The sequence below is a fragment of the Sardina pilchardus genome, chromosome 21 (genome assembly GCF_963854185.1).
Source record: "Sardina pilchardus chromosome 21, fSarPil1.1, whole genome shotgun sequence".
NCBI lineage: Eukaryota > Metazoa > Chordata > Actinopteri > Clupeiformes > Clupeidae > Sardina > Sardina pilchardus.
Genome location: NC_085014.1, coordinates 17,638,590 through 17,660,545, shown reverse-complemented (window position 1 = coordinate 17,660,545; position 21,956 = coordinate 17,638,590). Strand labels below are relative to the sequence as shown.

Below are 21,956 nucleotides of genomic sequence, written 5' to 3'. Positions count from 1 at the left end.
CCCTGGGTATGGCGATACAATATATATTGCACAAGTGGCAATACAATGCACAGCACTACCCCTCAGGCCTACAGATGACTCCTAGAGAGTATCATCACGAATGGCATCACTGTCAAGTATAATTCCACTCTGGCAGAGAGGACAACCCTTCTGAGTTAGAAAGACTGCAGAGAAAATCGTTGGTGCTAACCTCCCATCCATAACACTGCATGAAAAAAGCATCCGCAGAGACACAGCACCCTGCTCATCCTCTGCTCAGACACAAACACTCAACAGACAACCTAAGACACAGCAGACCGGACAGAATCACACACAGGGCATGCTTTTATAAATAGTGTTTATCCAGCCACAGTCAGACAAATAGTCAAAAACAGAATAGCAGGCAACAAGCATGTCACTTGAACCAATACTATTGTCAAATGTGAAATGGACTTTTCTCTCTTATGCTTATATTCACTCTCTATTCAGTATTGAGTGTATCCCTTCTCTAAATGTTGACCTTTTGAACTTTGCACAACAAGTCCTTAGTATCATACTGTCTGTGCGTGTACAAATGGCCATGAATGTCTCTTATCTCTTATCTCTTTCTTGTTTCTCTTTCGGTTCCAGTACGCCTCCACCAGCTTGCCTGCTCTGCTCATGGAGACCAGATGCATGCTGGGAGCTGAGCACCAGCTAAAGACCATCAACGCCAAGCTTCAGCAAGTGTTGGATAATGTGGACCAGAAGTGAGATATCGGAGCAATCCAGAGTCCATCGGTTCTACTGCACAAATATCCACAGGCATCAGAGGTCCCCATGCCAATGTTGTGTATCAGGTGTGAAAGCGTTATTAAGTTGTAATATCGCCTGATATTAACATAGACTGGCAAACTGCAAGAAACTCAGGAATCAGATTTTATTCTGTTACAAGCAGAGAGGGTGAAAATGAACTGGTCTGTAGAGACATACAGCAAGGTTTTCCTTTGTTTTGTGTGAGTGGGTGTTTCACAGAGCTTTAGGAGGGTCATCAGTATTCCGCTTTGGGTCAGTGGGAGAAGGGAGGGTGAGAAAGCTCTTTCAATGAGCTTAAGGCTTTAGAATTCTGCATGGTGGCAATCATGGTCTGAAAACCCAAATAATAAGTCTAAAATTATTACCATCAGGTGTTGATATGATGTATAGCATCAATGACGATCAGGTGTTGATATGCTGTGCTATAGCTACATGATCAGGTGTTGATATATGCTGTGCTATAGCATCAATGATCAGGTATTGATACGGTGTGATGTTTCTTTATGAAAATCCTCTATATAACAAAACTGTCCAAAAGTACCTTGCTTAAAGTTAGAATCTGTTAATCATTCAGCTATTGATGGGATATTTTAAGGTTGTACCCATAATGAGTAATTCATTATTCATTATAGCTTAGGGAGCAGTTATGTCGGTTTGAATATTGTTTTATGATCGCATAGGCTACTCAGAAAGCAAGTCTTGTCTTGTTATTTCTTTTTATTACTTTTTTAAAGAGTAATGAATGTATGTCTATACCTGTTATTTTTTTGTGTCTTCTACCCTTTGTATGGCATATGTATGTGTTTATTTTCTTATGTGTTCATCAAAAAAAGAATAGCAGACCAGATCTATAAATGTTGCATGCCTTGTTTTTGAATATTTGTTAAGCACGATATTTTGATTTTTAAAAATGATTGTTTACGCTAATGTACCCATTTATGTTCATATGATTATGATTCTGTTAGGACATTAGATAGAATGACATGCATAAACAGTAGTCTTTAGACATTACTCTTATGAAGAAAACAGAACACAGAACACATGTATAATCATAGGCTAGGGTTGCCACCTAGTGTGACAAAAAACTTGGACATTTCGGCAACCCAATCAACCCTTTTTCTTATAATCAGCGGCGTCCTTCATCCATCTAACCCACGCAAAACATTGCCCTTCTGCAGTTGGATATAACCTTGGAGCTATATTAGTTTTGCTTTAAGTTAGTTACTTTGAGTGGTTAATGTCAATGTATGTATTTACTAACACTGTTATTAGGTCTAATATTATTTTGCTCCTATACCCCCCCCCCCCCCCCCATCATAGGCCTAAGTGTTCATTAATGTGTTAGAATGGCAGAAACTGTTTTCACCTGCCATGCACATTCTGTGCCTCAAGGCCATTATGGGGGAGAAGTGTGTAATTTCTCGACTGACAGGTTCAGTGACAATATAGCCTTGCAGAACCAGTTGTGTGCATTTGCATTCTTATTCCTTAGCTGTGCTTCCTGTTACTTCCTGTTTCCGGTTGGAGCATGCTTAGAACGCTGCCAGTAAAGTGACTCCCACGCAGGTCTTTTCTCTCTCTGACTTGAGGCTTCCCGTCTGGAACAGTCTATTGACGGGTTTACGTTAAGTGCTTGTCTGGCTGGCTGTTGAATGCATGTCTTCATCTCTGAGTTGGCCATTGAAAAAATTCTGGGAGTTTGGACTTTGGAGCAGTAAAGACTGCGGATTGGGGTTTTAGTTGTAGCCTATTGACAGCACAACATACAACCAGTCTTGATAGGCCTAATTCAATATTACCACATTGTGGAATAACATCGAGAAGTTTTCCAAAATGGTTAAGAAGAGACTCATGTTTCAGAATCTGTTAGGAGCATACGGAGAGGAGATCTATTGAAATGCCCAAAAATATGCCTATTAGCATACATTTTGGATGTGTTAGGTTGTTTGATTAGAATATTTTCCAGAAACCTTTTAGAGGGCTAATGGTTGAAACACTACAACACTGAAACAGTACATTGATGGGAAATGAAACCATTTGTGGAGCAATGACCTAAATTTAGAAGTAGAAAGTGGGAAAATGTACATAGGCCTACACTCCACACTTCTGCTTGTTCCCACACACATGAACTTAAATAGATTTTTCATCAAGACCTTTTTAAAGTTTTATTTAGTCACTGAAGTCAAATGGGCTACTTCAGTTAGGTCAAGTGGTGCCATATGATAAAGCATCAGTAGCGGTGCCTGACAGTTTATGACAGTTTAAAGCTGATCAGCTGACACTTAGGAAACATAGCAAACTGAATCACAAATGTTTTTGTGATCTTGAGTAGGCTACACATTATGGCATAGAGCAAATAATAAAATAAAATGAGTTCTACAGCCAAGTGTTGATGTCATACACACCTATAAAGAAAACAAAGGGATTTGAAGAGGCCTGCTCATTGTGCACTGCTTTGGGGACAGGCCAATCTTTTTACAGACATTAAACTTTTGCATTGTCACAATTATCCTATGTAATCTTAAACATGGACTGAATTGCTGTTGGATGCACGCATGGTTTGGTTAAAATTGACAACATGCTACGAATGAGTAAATCTTGCAATGAGAGTAGTTTCTTCAGGCTACAACCGATACCTGCTGTAAAAACTTTTCCCAACATGTAGAAACGTCAAGAAAGTGTGGGCGTGGTCAAACAAACCATTAGTATTATGTTGCCAATCGGGCACATTGGCGGTCATAACTTCCTATCTAGGTCGTCGGTGTGAAAAATCCCCAACCTCTTTTCCTCCACTTTCAGTGATTCAAGGTAAGCCATTTGTGTTTATTCATGATAGACTCGAAGGCTAGCCTAGCCTAACCCTAAAAACAGAACAGCAGAACTTCACTGGAAGTTGGAATTGATATTCCGTAAACGTGTTGTCCTCGTCTTGGGGTTGGAACAGTTAAGGAGTCACTTGGCTAAGAAGTCGTGTATTTTGTCCACTAAAGAGAAGTGTTTTAAAACTGTTGAAGTGAATTGCATTTCATGGAACTGACATCACTGTTGTCCTTTATAGATGTCGAGCACAGTGGACGGTGATAGTGTGGACGCTAAGCCAACTCAAAGGTAGAGACATTTGCACACCGACACGAAGGAGACTATTGTGATTTTATTTCACGTCTAGAAAAATGTATCACGATTGACTCGGCCAAAATTAGGTTTGTTTAGGCTACTTTTATATATCAGTGAAGTAGGCTAAACAGATCGTGACATGTGTTAGTCAAATGACAGCAAAAACAGAATGTCTAAACTTATGAAGTGTTGTCAAAACTCGCATGAGGCTGAGGGGCAGCTCTTTTACCAGCATAGCAAGTGGTAAACCAGCAAGTAAGTGGTTTACCAGCAAGTATGAACTTGAACAACCTACTTTAAAATGTGACTGACTTCAAAGTCAGAGGAGAGTCACACTGTCATACTCCTGGTAAAATGTGATTGCTCAATGCCCTTGGATGGCATGGAGTCATGTTATTAGCCTACATAAAGGAAGTCCTGATCCTGAAAATCACAATTTGCATATAATCAGATATAAGTTGCATGCATTTTACTGTCATTGTACTCATTTGTCCATCTTGTAGGCCAGAGAAGCCCTCAGGCCCTAGAGGGGAGTCACATGTTGATGCTAAACCTCCATCTGATGCCTACCGGTACAAAATGAATTACCCGTCCATAGGCCAGTGTATCATCATCAACAACAAGAACTTTGACAGAAGGACAGGTAATATGTCCATAGGTTGAAACTCAGTTTCACTCAGTTTTTCAACGGGTAATATGTTGTTTAGAGGTTGAAACTCATTCAGTTAGTCAGATGTGAAGTGGCCATTTGATCAGCCTTAAATTACCATTCAACAACGGTCAAATCTGACCAATTTACTACATTTTTTTGTGCTGCACTGACAGTCATATTTTTCTGCTTTCCTTGCAAGGCATGAACATACGGAATGGGACTGATATGGACGCAGGAAATTTAAAGAGGGTCTTTTCTCAGCTTGGCTATAAAGTCAAGATCAACAATGACCTCTCCGTAAAAGACATCAAGACATTATTAAGCACCGGTAAATTATATTTCAGAGCATTGAGTCGATCTAATCTGAAAATGTAATGAGGTGTCATGTACCTTCTACTCTTCTAGACAATAACTAATTTAAAAGCTATGCAATAGATGTGGACTGGGTCTTTTAAAGAATTAGCCTCCTTGATGTTGCGTAAACTTGTGTAGATGTACAAAGGTTGCTATTGCATGTGATCTTTCAGTCTGCTTTCGGTATGAGACTTGCTCACTGGTACATTAGAGACTCAAGACTCAAGTTTAATATACACCTGAGGCTAAGGTTTGGAGTGAGCATAATGAAACTGAAACAGCTATGAATTCTGATGACCAGGTGTGCAATAGTGCTGCAGTCTTCTCAGAAGTCTTCTTGTCTTCTGTCGTTTTAAAGACATTATTGTGTTGGAATGGCTAAACTGAGTTCAGCTTTGTCATACTGTACTATGCAAAGCCTGCTTTGGCAGGTGAGTCAGGATTTCTGATCTTCATCATGCTCCTCTTCCTTGTTCCCATCTTCATCTTCCTCCTTTTGCTCTCCTTTTTCCTACCTCAGATTTAGAAAGAGCGAACGGTTAAAATACAATAATTGATTCTGTCTAAACAACCAATTGAACTGCCCTATAGTCTTCGCTCCTGAGAGGTTGTCTAAAATTATTGAAGCCGATATGTTTGTTGAATTATGCCTAGCTTGTGTTATTATGAGTTTTTTTGGTAAACACACATATTCACCATTAATTAGCTGCTTACTAACATGTATATTAGTAGCATATTAGCCATTTGTTAGGCAATATAAGTTGCTAATTAATACCTTATTCTGCAAGACCTTATTCTACCCTTATTAGAACATATTTTGCATTACAAAGACTTAATTATTAGTTATTTGTACACTATTAGTACTTGTGGTTTAGTGTCTAGTTCAATTTGAATAGACCATCTTTGATAAGTATTATTAGGGGTGAATAACTGTTCTTGTGGTACTACCACCTTACAAGCCCCATACTGAGCAATGTATATTTAAGTCATAATTCATATTCAACAGCCTACTTAATAATTATGAATAAGGGGTAATTATGAGTTTACATAGGGGGAATTCTTAATTAAGAGTCTAGTAAGGGTAGAATAAGGTCTTGCAGAATAAGGTATTAATTAATTACTTAAAATGACTAACAAATGGTTAGTATGCTACTAATACACATGTTAGTAAGCAGCTAACTAATGGTGAATATGTGTGTCTTAATATAAAGTGTTACCGTTTTTTCTTTTTTTTTAAATTTAGCATGCACTGAACAAGCAACTAGAACAGCTTAGAGCAATTTACTAAATTTGACAAAAGAACCCTAACCGTACTGAGTTAAGATTGCTAGTTTTCCTTTCAGTAATGATAATAAGTTGCATCAGAGAGGGCGGGAGAGCCCATACCTCAATGATTTCTTGTTGTAGTCGTTATTACTGAGTGACACCAAAATCTGAACCCTGACAGTGGCCAAGGACGACCACAGCCAGTCCGCCTCCCTGGTGTGTGTCCTGCTGAGCCACGGAGATGAGGGCGTGCTGTACGGGACCGATGGCGCTGTAGACCTCAAGGAACTCACCAGCCTCTTCAGGGGAGACCGATGCCCCACGCTGGTTGGGAAGCCAAAGCTCTTCTTCATTCAGGTACTTGCACAGAATTAGCAATAGATAATAATATATAATAACTTTGATTGACACTGATAACATCAGTGTCACATACAGTCAGTTGGCAGATGTTGTTTTTATGTGGGACAATAGATAAGGCAGCGGTAAATTATGAGATACAACAAGAACAAGAACCAAAAACTGATATTTTAAGTACAATACAGCCAACTGCATCCATGCAGATCAACTCTATCCCTGGTTTTTCATCTGTAAAAAATCACATTAAAGGGTTTCTCTCCTGTAATTATAACGTGTCAAGAAGAGCCTTGGTCAGTGGTGCTGTTGTTTTGTATTTCCCAGGCGTGTCGGGGCACAGACCTGGATAGCGGCATTGAGGCGGACAGTGTGGCTGAGGAAGGATCCACGGAGAGGATACCAGTGGAGGCAGACTTCCTTTATGCGTACTCCACTGCACCTGGTAGGATATGCCCGTGCATGCATCAGTTTCATTTTTACTTTTTCTTTTCAACACTTGTCATTTCACCGTGCTTGCTCAATCAGTTTCTTGTTCAGTACAATTTCATTTTCAGTTTTTTAAACACGTGTTACTTAACAGTGCATACTCAAGCAATTTTTTTCTTTAGCTCAATTTCATTTTCACTTTTAATGTATACCTAACCTGTCACTTAGAAGGGCATGCATACTCTGTCAATTTCATTTTCACTTTTTATTTGAACACTTTTCACAAAGCAGGTCTGCCACTACTTGCTTTCTTCTCTGCCGGTTTATGTCTGTTTACATGTCATTTCAGAAATACAGAATATCTGAAGTGTACTGATAAATAAAGTCTATCAGTTAGGGATTTTTTAATGTTTATTTGTGTAAATTGTTACATGATTGTATTGTTGCCACTAGCAATTGGGTGCTTAGCAACCTTTTGTGGTATGCTTAGAAATTCAATACTCCTCTTTACTTCCAGTCAGTTGGCAGATGTTTTATATTGAGTGACTAACTGAGTTGAAATGAAAAGGACACGAGTAAGTTGGGAAGTCAAACAAGGATAAGCACCAAAAAATACATTTGAGTAGACCTCTGAAGTTTGCCTACAAAAAGGTGCCATTTTTGCCCATATACTGTAAGGAGATCCGGGTGTTAATTGAGCCTAACTACCTATGGCAAGGTACTATTCTACATTAAGTTTGCCGTCTTAATGTAGTGAAGATCACACTACCCACTCAAAGGCATTTCAGACTTAAACAGGATAGGAAAATCACAAGATAGGATACCTGATCTCAAATATGGCAGCTTTTTTGTAGGTGAACTTCAGAGGTCTAGTACAATACAACCAACCCAATCTATACACATTGTCAGATCAACAAAGGCAAGGAAAACCACATGAAAGGTTAATATTTGTGTTCCTATTGTAATTAATTTGCTTTTATTCATATTTTTTGACAGGCTATTACTCCTGGAGAAACACCTCATGTGGCTCATGGTTCATTCAGTCTGTGTGTGACATGATGCTCAAGTATGGCAAAGAGCTGGAACTCATGCAGATCATGACACGGGTGAACCACAAGGTGGCGCTGGAGTTCGAGTCTTGTTCCAATCTCCCGGGATACAATGCCAAGAAACAGATTCCTTGCATTGTGTCAATGCTGACCAAAGAAGTGTACTTCCCCTAGCGATGTGACCAAAGATTAGGCAGATTACAATGGGACTTGGCTGCATGACATAGTGGACCACATAGTGGAAATCATTGTAAAATGTTTAGTGACATGCTGAAGAATACTTGATGAGTGTCCACAGGATACAGGTGTATAAACAAACAATTACTTTTTTATAAACAGAAACTATATGAATATAAAATAATTCATTTTGCACAATGGATGGTATACAACGGTTTGAAACTAGAACGGTTAGACGGTTCAGCTGGAAATGACAGAAAAGTAAGAATTGGAAGACTATACTTGAAAAAAGTCAAGCAGGGGGTTTACCAGTTTTGTTTTATTGTGTTAAGTGTGGATCTCTACGTGTTGCCATTGGCTATTTGTTATTTATGGGTGGAATGAATGATATACTATTCAGGGGTGACATGTCTTGACATCAGTGGGAGGAGCTGCATAGTGTGCTCTGTAAGATAACATGCAGGGTAGTGCTGCACAGGAAAGACAAGCTGTAAAAGGGACCAAAATGACACAACACAACTGGTTATACTCATCTTGCATTCAAACACTAAACAGAAATGAATGTGTACTTTCACTTGACTACTACAAACTGTTAATGTGCCAAATTTCATTAAACATGAACGCTTCAGTTTTGAACATAATGATTTGTGACTGTCTTATTTATTTATGTTTTTTTTTTTTTTTTTTTAAGTTAATAGGCACACTGTGGCTTACTTGATAGTTACAATTGGTTGGTCACTGATGTGTGTCTAGTTGTGATTAAAGAACTGCATTATTAGGCCACCATACCATGGCCTCCCTGAAAATACCTATGGTGCATTTGGTCTTTAGCTTTTGCAGTGCTCCCACAGGGATGCTGACCTCGGAATAGAGTTTGCCCCGTGCACTTTTTGGTTGTGTGGTGTTCATATGCAGTCTACTCTGCAGACGAATCTTCATGAGGTGCGTAATTATGATGAGGCATGTTTTTATGTATTATTAGTCCATAATGACCCTGTATTTCAGTTTTACAACTCTCAAGTTACATGCTTCCTCGTAAGCAGACTTATGACTTATGTATGTGGTGAGGAAAAACAACTAGTCCGACAGTGAATGGGAATAGGCTACCTCTATATTGTCAGAAAGGGAAAACAATCAGAACTGACTACTGAGAACTGAATATTAAACTGTTTTAAGAGGATGCCTCTGCCTTTAAGGCAGCATCCTGAGAAACAAGGAAGCGAAAATGAAATTGAGTTTCGCATTACAGTGAAGACCATGAGCAGACTTCCGTGATCCTCATACAACGCCCTCTAGGTCCTCAGACGTCAAACAAACATTTTCGGGAGGGGATTTCCACAGACCAGTTTCCTTTACTTGTTTTGCTTTCGATCTGGGCAACAGAAATTGGCTCATTTAAGTTTTCGTTTTGCTATTGGAATTCACATATTTAACGTAAACTTCTGAGGACTAACGAGATCAACGGTGCCTTATTCAAAACGCAGGGCTATTTCATAAGGTAACGACATTTCCGCATGTCTTTATTTCTAGGAGCAACAATTATATTGTTTAGCCTAGTGTGCATCGGTCTAAGCGCAATCGAAAGTAAGGGAATGTTTTGATGGGATACACATCGGGAATTGTTATTTTCACTTTTGAATTGACTTGTCAGTTGTCACCCAGTTTATTCGTGAACTTCATTTTGGCCACAGACTGTCAGCTTGTCGACAGCGTGACTTGTAGAGAGAAGTTGTCAAAGCTATCAGGGCCAGACAATGGCGATAATGTTACAGTTAACTATTGCAGGTTGGGGAATTGGGTTTGCAGAAATATCTCATGCTGAAATACAGTGTTTGCAAGTATTACTTTTATCGAACAAGTGCCGCCTGCTCGTTCGCTCTCCAGCTCCGTCTGTGTGAATACGTGCGTGTGTTAAAATAGTCCCATTGCGCCTTTTGGATCTATTAGCAGCCTTACGCGAGACAATCTATTTCAGATCAGTATGCTGCAGAATAAATGGGAAATACTAAATCTATGTTTGTGCCTGTAGAATGAAATGTCTTGAAGACTCTTGTATTATTCTTCATGATCTGTGTAACAGAAGTTAGACAGGTCTTGAAGCATCTGTTGGCTAGGCGGCCTTACTATCACACTCATTTTCTTTGTGGCTCTCTGCACTGTTGCTAGATTGCTTGCCAAAAGTTGTTTAGATCATCTCAGCAATGTGGATTTAGCCTATTGTTCTTCAAAGGCCTCCAACAGAACATAAAGTGTATGTACAAACTGCCTTCCAATGAATTGAGAGAGAAAGAAAAAAAGATTGTCGTGTGTGTTTTAAAATGTTTGGCACAAGCCACAGCCAGTGGAGATAGGATACATGCATTTTTATGTGCATTGGCCAGCTTTTGCATTAAGAGTCTTTTGAGGAGACTAATCTGTGCTCGCTTCCTCCTATCTTGGATCTCTTAATGGACTGTAGAAATATGCACTGTTGTGGTAGCTGTCTCTGAACATGACATACACCAGATCATTCTATCTCTCTCTCACTCTCTCTCTTTCTCTCTCTCCCTCCCTTGCTCTCTGTCTTTCTAACCCTCATTCCTCATAGACCAAAATGCCAGTGGAAAGAATGCGGATGAGACCATGGCTTGAAGAACAAATCAACTCGTGTAAAATCCCAGGGCTCCGATGGGTTAACAAAGTGAGTACCCCATCGGTGACACCTGAAAGCAAGTTTTTTTTAATCATGTTTTCAAAATTGCATCCCCTGTCAGTATGCCTTACGCTCTGGCACTGGCCTTTTTCTTACAGTCTGTTTTTGTATCGTTATACATTATGTTTTACCTTTGGATGGCGCCCCAAACCTGCATGTCTAAACTGGTCATTCTGGCTCGATAAGTGTTGATTATTGTTGGGTGCATGCAGGTAGCGCTGTCACCGAGCTCTCCTCTTCTCTCCTGTTTGACCTGCTCTTGTGTGTTTTGTCTTGTGGTGCGCACGCAGGAAAAGAGGATATTTCAGATCCCCTGGATGCACGCGGCACGCCACGGCTGGGACGTGGAGAAAGATGCTCCGCTCTTCAGGAACTGGGCCATTCACACAGGTACTGAGTGAGACCGCCAGGGCACCCCTGCCCTGCACTCAGAGGAGCTCAAAGCAACATGGCTGTTTTTCCTCTGAGCTACTCACTCTAGTACACATAACCTCTCCTTCTTCCTCTCTCTTTGATGCACATTCTCTCTATCTCTTTATTCTGTATGCATGCATACACAACATGGGTATTTGCATTTTCACAGCATACATTATGCTCAGATTCATGCAGCTTTGTTTTAAAGGTAGACGTGGTGCTTATTAAATGGACGTTATCCATATATGTAACTCTCTTACATTGTAATAATACAGTTATCACATGAGTTGAATCCCTCTTCTTTACTTATTTTCTTTTTTCCATCACTTAGGGAAATATCAACCAGGGGTGGACAAGCCAGATCCAAAGACATGGAAGGCTAACTTTCGCTGTGCCATGAACTCTCTGCCCGACATCGAGGAGGTGAAAGATAAGAGTATCAAAAAAGGAACAAATGCCTTCAGGGTTTATAAAATGCTCTCCCCTTCAGAGCGACTAACAAAGAGAGGTCAGTAATCTGTCATCCCCTATCGCTATTATAGCTCTAGATCTCTTCACAGCAATGAAAGGCTCCTCTATAATACTCTATAGCTCTTTAATCTAGGCACTGTACGATAGTACACAGGTGATAAGATACTGTCAAAACAGCCGTAAACATAGTTGGTGATTAAACAGATGTTTATTGAGGTGGATTTTAGAATTTCACAATGTCTGAGTTGAGTAAAGCCAATGAAACTGTGAATAGTGTAGCCTATTGTTCAAGTCAACACTTATGCATATACCTACTTCAGCCATCTTTCTTAAACAAAAAAAATGTCCCTTTTTTTGCAGGCAAAAAAAGAAGTGAAAAAGAAGAGAAGGTAAAGGTAATGCAATCATGTACAGTACATTTGCTGTGAGTCATATTGTGTTGCTCCATCTTTGACCCTTCTGCAGGGTGTTTCGTCACAATGGTCAAACTCTCTACAGCCACTGTGACAGTGAGACAGGTTTTTTTTTTGTTGGCACCTCAGTAGCTCTATTACAGTAGCGACAGGATGAGAAGCACGCTATTCAGTGTGTGAATGCCTTTCCATTGCTCCGGCGCTGTACCGTAATTTCCCGACTATTAGCCGCGGCTTATACGTTGATTTTGCTAAATGTCTTCAGCTATGAGGCTAATACACGGGGCAGTTATTATGGTATTAATATGGTTTTGTTTCTTTTAACTTGCATAAAACACTGTCCTGCGGCTTATACACAATGCGGCTAACACACAGGAAATTACTGTAGTTGTAAAGTTTTAACAAATGTTACATGCAATGTTGATGCATGATTGTTTCACAATCGATTTTTGCTTTTGATGCTAGGCAGCGATTTTGTGTCCATCACTCTGAAATACAAACTTTTCATTTATGATGGTGTTTTTAGGGTCACAGTCTAGACTTTCATGTTAATTCATGGATAATGGAGCTGCTACCTGCCATATATCAAAAGATTAATGAGACATTAAAAAAAAGCTTTTGAAACTTTACCTGCAGGAGCTGAACAATATATATACTGTATATATTAATAATATATACAATAATATAATGATACGTATATTACTTTATAGTTTATTATAGTAAATTACAGGTGCAGATGTATTTAAGTGTTTTTCGGATGTTAATTATGTTTTGTAGTGACACACCAAAGTAGGCCTAGTTTCAGTTATGTTTTATTATGACCACATTATGACCACTTCTATCTATTCACCAAGTTCCTGCACTGTGGAATCACAAATGTTGGAAAACCACCTGTGAGACACACTTGCATAGTAGCCCTCATGCCCAGCTTAATGTCCTGTTTCTGCCCCTCTCAGATGGAGCCCTGTTCACCTGCCTGGGAACACAGCAATGGCTTCTCCTACAGGCCCGTGCTGGTGAAAGAGGAAGTGCCACAAGACTACACGACCCCACCGAGTGAGTAGAGTAGAGAATGCCTCTTCTACTGAGAGATGCAAGGGCCCTCCAAGCCCCTCCCCCCCACCCTCTTTCCATGTGTATTGTGTGTTTTCTTTTCTTTTTTTCAGTTTTCTACATTATGTTTCTTTAGGTCTGATAAATATGATTCAGTAATTTCCCGCATATAAGCCACATTGTGTATAAGCCGCAGGACAGTGTTTTATGCCAGTTAAAAGAAACAAAACCATATTAACACCATATTAACTGGCCCCCTGTATTAACCTCGTAGATGAAGAAATTTTGCAAAATCAATGTATAAGCCACGGCTAATAGTCGGGAAATTACGGTAGTGTTTCTCAGGAGAAGTATGAAATTGTGTCTTTTCATGATATATTTTTTTAGAATTACATCAGGTTGTGGTGTCAGTGTACCAGTTGTATTCACACTAGTGAGCCACATGTAGTTGGAAGTTGGTTGGAACATTTAGTGTGAATTTACTCGTGCCTCTTTTTGGATTATGTAATGTGTTATTTAGATGTGAAAATAAGTTATTTTCTCTCGTAAGTTTGCTGGTGTCCTTTTCAGGGAGTGTTTGGATAGTTCCTTTTATCACTCTCTCTAACACACACACACACACAGATAGTCACACACACACAGTCTGGATTTCTTCCCACTTTTTAACTGAGGCATGTCTTCAGCAGCTCTTAATGTTTGGGTGATATGAGGTTATTATGCATGTTGATAAAGGCCAATCGCCTGGCTCCCATACTGCCAAACGACAAAGAATCCCATCCGCTTTAGCAGTATAGACTTGCAATATGTGCATTCAACATGCACTCAGATAAGGAAGTCACTGATTTTGTAATTACCCCCCCCCTCCCCTCAATCTTTCTGTTTTTTTCCCCGAAAGTGGAATCATGCTGTACTGAAAACCGCTTGTTCCTCTTCCTGATTTTTTTTCCACAGTCCCACAATTAGGCTGTTATCTGTGCCAAATAAGAAGAGGTTATCTGCAACCCTGCAATTCTGAGGCAGCCACTAGTTAATGTGTAGCGGGAGCGTCCACTGGCCAGTGTAATAACGCGTTGGGTTTATGCGTAGGCGTACGGGGACGTTGCTGGGTCAAGCTGTATGTTTTTTATGCTGGCTGCGGTACAGTGTGCTGCAGCGAGTGATTGTGTGCTGGACTAGGATTCTGTGGTCACTTTGCGTCAGTGTCGTCTTTGGAATTAAAAATTAAAAGTGGGAATGGCCTTTGTATCTGATCTAGTATAACACAGGTCCAAAGGCTACCAAGTCTTATCAGCAAAACAACTGATAGCAAAGAGCTTGTATGCATCTTTGTGTGTGTGTGTGTGTGTGTGTGTGTGTGTGTGTGTTTAAGAGAGAGAGAGAGCTTGTATGTGCGCTTATTTGTGGGAAGCGTTTAGTGTGTTTGGGTTTGTGAGTGTGGGGCTTTGTGTGCTTATGTTTGTGTGTTTACACATGTCTGCGTGTTTGTGTGTGTGTGTGTGTGTGTGTGTGTGTGTGTCCTTTCCTGTGTTGATTAGCCTCCTCTCCAAGAACATTTCCTCCATAAATAGCCCTGACCACTTCCCGCGCCAAGGCCAAAACACTTTCAAGCCCCCCAGGTAGCCCAGCATTCATTCTGAGCATTGGTGACCCCCCATACCAGAGCTTGGTGTGCCTCTTGGAAAGCATAGGGCTACTAACCACTTCACACCAGAGGCAGCTGAATTGCTATTATTACTACTACTACTACTACTACTACTCATGGGACAAATACAGTTTGGTTTACTAAAGCTACTTAGAAAAGGAAGTTCAAACTACTTGACATAGTGATAACATTTACATGTTTACATTTAAAAATTGACACAATTTTGCTATAATTCCGCATGACATATGCCAGTTTAGTTTTGCAAATATGCATCAGTACGGATGAAAGAAAAACAAAGGGGGATTCCAGAAGAGAAGCATGGTAAAATTGAAATAATTACTTCCCTTTATGGAAAAATATGTTTTGAATCGGTGACTACACAAACAAGGAAATTAAAATGCAAACATGGATGTAGTTGAAGTGAACTGCTAGCAAGCTAATGCAAATCCAGTTAAAACTACTGGTTTAATTGACTGTAGTTCGTTACTCCCCCAGTTCTACCTAATACCCAGCATGCTCTCTGTTTTAGTGAGCCGCAGTCCTGAAGAGGACCACCTGATCATCAGCGACCTGCCGGACGTGTGCCAGACCATCGAGGTCATCACGGAGAACGAGGAGCCGTCGGTCACCTCCAGTCACCCCTACCCACTGCAGATCTCCCCCGTGTCCACCTACGGAGGTTTGGGCTCTAAACTCCTCATCTGTACAGGCGGAGTGATGTGCTGGCTAAAGTGTAGAGAGTATCTTTTTTTTGTTGTTTTTTTTTTGTGAGAGTTTCAATCTGAAATGAGAATGTTTATGACGTGCGACTGCATTAATGTGTTGCTTCAGAGTGTGTGGGAGCAGTTTGTTGCCTGAGATGGAAGTCTTGGCCGTAGTTTATTGTTGCTCTGGCCTTTTAGAGCAGACGTCTTTGTACCGGGGTGTAGCTTCGCAAAAAAACAAAAAAGAATGCCATTAGTCAGACAGTTGTCGGTTTCTCTAAGGGCTTTTGCCTAAACACATTAACTCTCTCTCTCTCTCTCTACGAACACACATACACACACTCACTCATTCACTCACTCACTCACTCACTCACTCACTCACTCACTCACTCACTCACTCACTCACTCACTCACTCACTCACTCTCTCTCTCTCTCTCTCTCTCTCTCTCTCTCTCTCACACACACACACACACACACACACACACACACACACACACACACACACACACACACACACACAGAATGTACCACTAGACACAGCACATTTGCCATCTAGTGATATTGGCAGTAGCTACAAGCAACAAGCAAACATTGCCTTACAGTTTTAAGGAGATTACCATGAGCTACAGTACATTCCTATACTTAACGATTCCACAAGCCCACACGCTGTCTGAGACGAGAGTCGAAAGTCAGACTCTCTCTAGACCCAACATGGCCCCTCTTTGACCCCTTCACACCGACATCTCTCAGGTCAAGACATAAAAGCTTCAACTTCCTGTTGTTCAGTACAGTGATGGCCACAAGGGTTAATGTCTCTTCCTCTCAGGTGCTTTCATAGTCATTACGTGCTTACTGCCGTTAAAAAAAAAAATAAAAGAAATGGCGGAATGGATCTTTAACTCCGCAGATTGAAGAGAGTTAATGAACAATCAGGGAGTGGCTCTCGCGCCACCAGGACTGCAGCTAGACTTTAATCCCACAGCCATTTGATCTCAGGCGATACATGACTCACTCATGGCTGTCAACTCCAGAGGATTGGAAAGTACATTTCTGAGAGCCTGTTATGCTGGAGTTGGTTTTTTTTTTTTGGTTGTGTTTTTTTCCCCCCAGAAAACCAAAGAGTTGAAAAGTAGACTGTAACCTCTGGCCACTTTGCCCATTTCTCATTTTCATGTCAAAAATAGGAACTTCAGTTTCTGTTTTGTAATTGATTTAAACACATTTTCGCCAGAGGAACAGTACAAAACAAAGAGACGACAGCCCACAGATCACTACACTGGCCCAGTAAACTCCATGCATGGCGTGTCATCTCAGTACACATATAAATCATGTAATAGTTATAACAAGATTGCTGTCGGGATTTCCCATGTGTGCGATGGAGCGTGCCCTGACATTTGACAAACACATGCATCAGATATCGCCTCAGTGTGTGATATCACAGGCAGTGTGTGGACAAGGTGTAAAAGCAGCAACGCGCAGACAAGACTCCACTCTCGTCTTACTCCTCTTGTCTTGACTGCAATGCAGCAGCAGCAGCAGCAACGGCGGAGTTCAAGTCTGGCTGAAACGGATCCCCACAGACACGCGCAGCTCTTCTGGCAGCTGTTAATGTGGGAATCTGTTGGGGGTGGGGGAGTCGGTTGTGGAGGGGGGGGGGGGGGGGGGGGGGGGTGTTGGACTCATTCCTCGTTGTGCCCTGACTTGATGGAACGTGCCTGGTCATTTTGCAGAGAGATTGCTTTGCTCGAGGTGGCTAAAATCTTTAGATCCTCTCATACTGTACAAGATAGGCCAACAACTGGAGCAAAATTTGTTTTCGTTTGCCCCACCCTTGTATCTCCACACACACACACACACACACACACACACACGGAGACAATCTACACACCTGCATGCACACAACACACACGCACACACAAGCACACACACAAACACACACACACACACACACACACACACACACACACACACACATACATGCACACACACACACACACACACACACACACACACACACACACACACACACACACAAACCTGTTTGTCAGGTAATCTTTGGAGGCTTGTTTTCATTCTTTGTCTCTGTTTCTCTTCTTCCTCATAGACAGCGACACAGACAGTGTGCACAGTGAAGAGGACAGTAAAGAGGTATGCACAATAACAAGTCACTATCTCTCACCAAGTCAACAAAGCATACACTTGCACAAAGCTTCTAAAGCATATCTACGTACTGTAGCCATGTAAGTGTAAACTTGTTATTTAGTATCCTATTCACTGCTGCCTATAGCCTAGACATTATGGAGGATCAAACCTGGGCCTAAATATCCCGTTGGATAAATTAAGTTTCTATCTATCATTTTTACCCATTGTCCAGCTCACTGCCACTAAAGCATACATATGAGTGCTGTCCTACAGTTGTACTGTTGAACACTACCATTGGGGACTACTGACCACTGTATGTAGTATTTATCACTGGGTCCTCCACGTGAGAATTCAGCCAAAGCTGTTAAAGTACCGTAACTATCTGCTCACAAACACAATCATGTCAGAGACATAATATGTTGTAGTCTCAGTTTCCTGTCACATGACCCACAAATCTGTTGATTTACGGGCTCATTGCTGGGTTTGATGTTTGAGCCAACCTGTGAGGAACCGATAACACATTATTTACTGCTCAGAATGAGTTTGAGCACTGGACCCTTCAGGTCTTGGGACTCCAAACATGTACATTTCCTTTTGTCTCCGAGTCTAACGATAGATAGGCAGGTTGTTGAGATATGCACACGTGTGCATAAATGTGTCACTGAGGAACTTCGGCGTTCAGCTTCAAGTTTCGAACCCTGCAGTAACTACTAGCAACGGCAGCATCTGCAACCTCAGCCACTATTCTCAGTTCCTGTCCTTCCTTGACACCACTGACACAAAACGCTCCAAAAAAACGAAACAGACAAAGCCACTTTGTCTCACTTTCTAAGGCAAATGTGTTGCAGCATGTTTTAGAATGATTACCCCTTTACACACGCTGATTCATCTCTACCTAAACAGAGCTAGCCAGTACCAGGAAAATAGAAACGGTTACCAGAAATTTCTCCATCAGTTTTTTTCATCATGTCTTGGCTATTGTTCTGTTACGGTAGAGCCACTCAAGCACAGTTTCCGTGACTCACCAGATGTCAAGAGCATCATTTTTGTTGGTAGTTTTGGCAAAAAGTAGCAGTTGACAGAATGAACAATGGACACCATAAATAACGCGTGTGATTAGGGAAAGAGCTACTTAGTCAGAGGTCCAGCATGTGGTGGTTTCAGGTTCAGGCCCAAATGAAGCGGGCCTTCCTGTGAGAGAAACAGGGAAACAGACGCTGCAGGCATGAGTAGCCTGACAAAATTAGGCAAGAATAATTGTGTGTGTGTGTGTGTGTGTGTGTGTGTGTGTGTGTGTGTGTGTGTATGTGTGTGTGTCTATGTACAGTAAGTGTGTGTGTGTGTCTCTGTGTGTGTGTGTGTGTGTGTGTGTGTGTGTGTGTGTGTGTGTGTGTGTGTGTGTGTGTGTGTGTGTCTCTGTGTGTGTGTGTGTGTGTGTGTGTGTGTGTGTGTGTGAGAGAGAGAGAGAGTTTGTGTGGGGGTGGTTGTGCAGGTTTAAGTTCCTCTGCATTCCTCAGAGCAGATTAATCACTTTCTTTGGCCTCAAGTGGAGGAAGAATGTTTTAACCCGATGATGCTAAGGGCACCACGTGTTCACAGGCACACGCTAACAAATGTATTTAGCTGTTTGTTCAAGTGTCACAACATTTATCTAGCAGTGAAAGCTTGCTTGACTCAAGTCTGTTTGCATCCCACAAGCAGCTGGTAGAGGCATAATAGCCAAAGCGCCGAATCTTGCAGCTTCAAGATAGATATGACTATTCACACAGGACTTTTTTTTTTTAAGGGAACACTTTTTGAACGATTTCTGCCTCAATTATCTGAAATAGTTAAAGATCTCATCCTTATCATTTCTGAATTATTTGATGTTTTTATGTTTTTATGTTCTGTACACACCCTAAGCCAACAGCCCAACCTTCATTCTGATGGCCACTTATCTTCTGTTGCCAGGCGTTTTGGCACCCTCTCCACAAGGTTCAGATGAGGAAGCCGACCATCTCTCTGCCCGGCATGGCCACGTTCGTCTCGTCGAGCAAGACGCCCTTCTCGGTGACCATTAGCCAAGCGCCGCTGGCCTCGACAGGGATGGGCCCCTGGATCGTCCCCGCCTCCCAGCCAGGCGCCATGCCAGCAGGGCCCTCGGGGCAGACGTCCACGTCGTCCACGTCCGGCCACGAGACGCGCGCCAGCGTCATCATGAAGACCTCCGACGTGTCCAAATCCGTGAAGAGCTGCTGAAGAAAGCTGAGAGGGACACAGGCTGGCTCCCTCTGCTCATCTTTCCAAAAAAATAAAATAAACAAAAAGAACATTACATAGGACCAGAGAGGGGCAGTTTTGACCAACCCCTCCACCCACCCCACTCTCCCAGGAACATAGGACATGTGGTGGGGTGCTGGCCTCCTTAGGAAATTATGATCTAATGAACTCCCTGAGTCAGGCAAACTTTGCCAGGTCATATATACGATCGCAAGCACTGGCTGTACATGAGACTGGTGACGAAAGGCAAGAATGATGGAATATGGGTGTGTAACACCTCCACTGCAGGGACGAGGGCTGTGCCTCAAAAAAAGCAGCCAGACTCAGGTGAGGTTGCGGGACGGATTGTGAATATGTACATAACCTGTGTGACGTCTGCGTAATTGTGAGCAGCTTCTGCACCTTATTAGACGAGCGTTTAAAACGGGTGAATCTGTGGCCTATCTGGGGATCGTGCAAAACGTCCTCTCGATGGGGATACCCCTCTGATGACAGTCACAAAAACAAAAAAACAATTAGTGATTGCCTCAGTGTGGGTGTCAAAGAAAAAAAAAACTAATGCACTCAATAGGCTCATTCGACATGTAGCAGTCTTAAGACGACCGCAGACGTGATTATTTCTGAGATTCTGATACGTTTTCAACCATGATACAAGGATGCAAGGAGTTTTATTTGTCACATGCATATCATTACTAAAGTAAAGAATGCAGTGAAATTAGTCAGTTCCTTCACCTCCTTTGACGTATGCACAATTCCGGTTTGAAAGACGTATCAGAATCTCAGAAATAATTACGTCTGCAGTCTTCGTAAGACGGCTACATGAAGTCGAATGAGCCTAATCTAAATTAATTTATCTTGGAAGTTTAGGTTAAGCCATTATATTTTTGTATTAAAGGGAATATTCTGCTTTGTATTGCTTCATCCCCACAGCCCCCAGTTGTTAAATACTGTTATATATTTTGTTATTATTTTATAAAAAAAGGACACCTGGCAATTTGAGTTCTCTACTGTTTGTATGTGTGTGAGAGAATGTGGCTGTTGCTTATTTGTGCCAATATGTTTTTGTTTGTTCTTTTGTGTTGTTTGTGTGTATAAATTTGTTCAATGATGTGAAGACATGTCTGTACATGTAGCCATGTGCGTTCATGAGCCACTTTAAATCCTGTGGATCACCTGTTCTACAAATCTTAATGGAAGATTTATTTTAAATTGTGGATGTACCATGTTATTCTCTTTGTAATAAATGTCGAACACTGCTTTTTGTGTCCGTTTGTGTACACACATCTGCAAAGGTAATTTATTTTGCAAGATGCAATGGATTCCAAAATGCAGTGAGTTGAATTGGTTTTAGAGACAGGGTTTTGTTTCCCCCTGAGAATATAGTAATTAGAAGACACTTTGGTTTCCAAACCCTTTCTTTCCAGACCAAATACCATAGCTTACTACTATCATTGTAGTAGTAACTGAGAATACTCAATGCTCAAATGGCACTTGGCAATACCTCCAGCCGTTGCCTCTGTTCCAGAGTTTATGGGCAGCACATGTGGCATCTTTTTTTTCTAGCTACAGGCCAACAGGAAGGACCAGTCTTGTACCAGCTGCAGGCATACACAATTGCTGCATGCTTACACAGTGCATTAACTGGTTGAACAATCAAAGGAATCGAAGCACTGGCTTATTTGAAAATTGTGTCAAATTAACTAGTGAACCAAATGTCGATAGAAGGCTAAATATGCAAGTGTCTATGAGCGCATTTAGAATTGCATACTACTAGCCATAACAGTCTTAACAAGAGAGCGTTTGTGTTGTTTATAAATGTTGTTTATGTAATGTTTTTTTTTTTAGGTATTTTATTGTCAAAGTCTTTGTGGGTTCACAGTTGCAAATTGCAAAAGGGGCGCTATGAATGTTTGTTCACCCCAGCCTAGGACATGGGTAACAGTTCAGATGTAATTTGATGCGGTTGTGTTGGCTGGGGTGCAGAAGGGGGTTGGGGGGG

General features: G+C 41.3%; 2 protein-coding genes across 6 annotated transcripts; both read left to right on the top strand.

Annotated features, from left to right (window-relative positions):
- Positions 1-3,468: 3,468 nt before the first annotated feature.
- On the top strand, positions 3,469-8,807 carry LOC134068984 (caspase-3-like). Of its 2 annotated transcripts, none has more exons than XM_062524823.1 (7): positions 3,469-3,582; positions 3,833-3,882; positions 4,392-4,531; positions 4,740-4,868; positions 6,342-6,517; positions 6,839-6,956; positions 7,937-8,807. In XM_062524823.1, the coding sequence occupies exons 2-7, from the start codon at positions 3,833-3,835 to the stop codon at positions 8,161-8,163; spliced, it is 840 nt and encodes a 279-aa protein (XP_062380807.1). In that variant the 5' UTR covers positions 3,469-3,582; the 3' UTR covers positions 8,164-8,807. The 2 variants fall into 2 exon arrangements, with proteins under 2 accessions (XP_062380807.1, XP_062380808.1); XM_062524824.1 differs by lacking the exon at positions 3,469-3,582 and adding an exon at positions 3,629-3,717.
- Positions 8,808-9,013: 206 nt separating this feature from the next.
- On the top strand, positions 9,014-21,213 carry irf2b (interferon regulatory factor 2b). 4 transcript variants are annotated; one of them, XM_062524818.1, is made up of 9 exons: positions 9,015-9,108; positions 10,754-10,846; positions 11,149-11,248; positions 11,604-11,780; positions 12,104-12,132; positions 13,113-13,212; positions 15,381-15,530; positions 17,661-17,704; positions 19,649-21,213. In XM_062524818.1, the coding sequence occupies exons 1-9, from the start codon at positions 9,076-9,078 to the stop codon at positions 19,934-19,936; spliced, it is 1,014 nt and encodes a 337-aa protein (XP_062380802.1). In that variant the 5' UTR covers positions 9,015-9,075; the 3' UTR covers positions 19,937-21,213. The 4 variants fall into 4 exon arrangements, with proteins under 4 accessions (XP_062380804.1, XP_062380802.1, XP_062380801.1 ...); XM_062524817.1 differs by having other exon boundaries at positions 9,020-9,108; positions 12,104-12,138; XM_062524819.1 differs by lacking the exon at positions 9,015-9,108 and adding an exon at positions 9,446-9,664 and having other exon boundaries at positions 12,104-12,138.
- Positions 21,214-21,956: the final 743 nt, after the last annotated feature.

Excerpts from the sequence above, each read along its gene's own strand:
- LOC134068984 (XM_062524823.1), top strand. The coding sequence starts at position 3,833 with ATGTCGAGCACAGTGGACGGTGATAGTGTGGACGCTAAGCCAACTCAA. Across the intron at positions 3,883-4,391 it reads GACGCTAAGCCAACTCAAAG|GCCAGAGAAGCCCTCAGGCC; the intron begins GTAGAGACATTT and ends TCCATCTTGTAG. Across the intron at positions 4,869-6,341 it reads CAAGACATTATTAAGCACCG|TGGCCAAGGACGACCACAGC; the intron begins GTAAATTATATT and ends GAACCCTGACAG.
- irf2b (XM_062524817.1), top strand. The coding sequence starts at position 9,076 with ATGCAGTCTACTCTGCAGACGAATCTTCATGAG. Across the intron at positions 13,213-15,380 it reads AGACTACACGACCCCACCGA|TGAGCCGCAGTCCTGAAGAG; the intron begins GTGAGTAGAGTA and ends TCTCTGTTTTAG. Across the intron at positions 17,705-19,648 it reads GTGAAGAGGACAGTAAAGAG|GCGTTTTGGCACCCTCTCCA; the intron begins GTATGCACAATA and ends TTCTGTTGCCAG.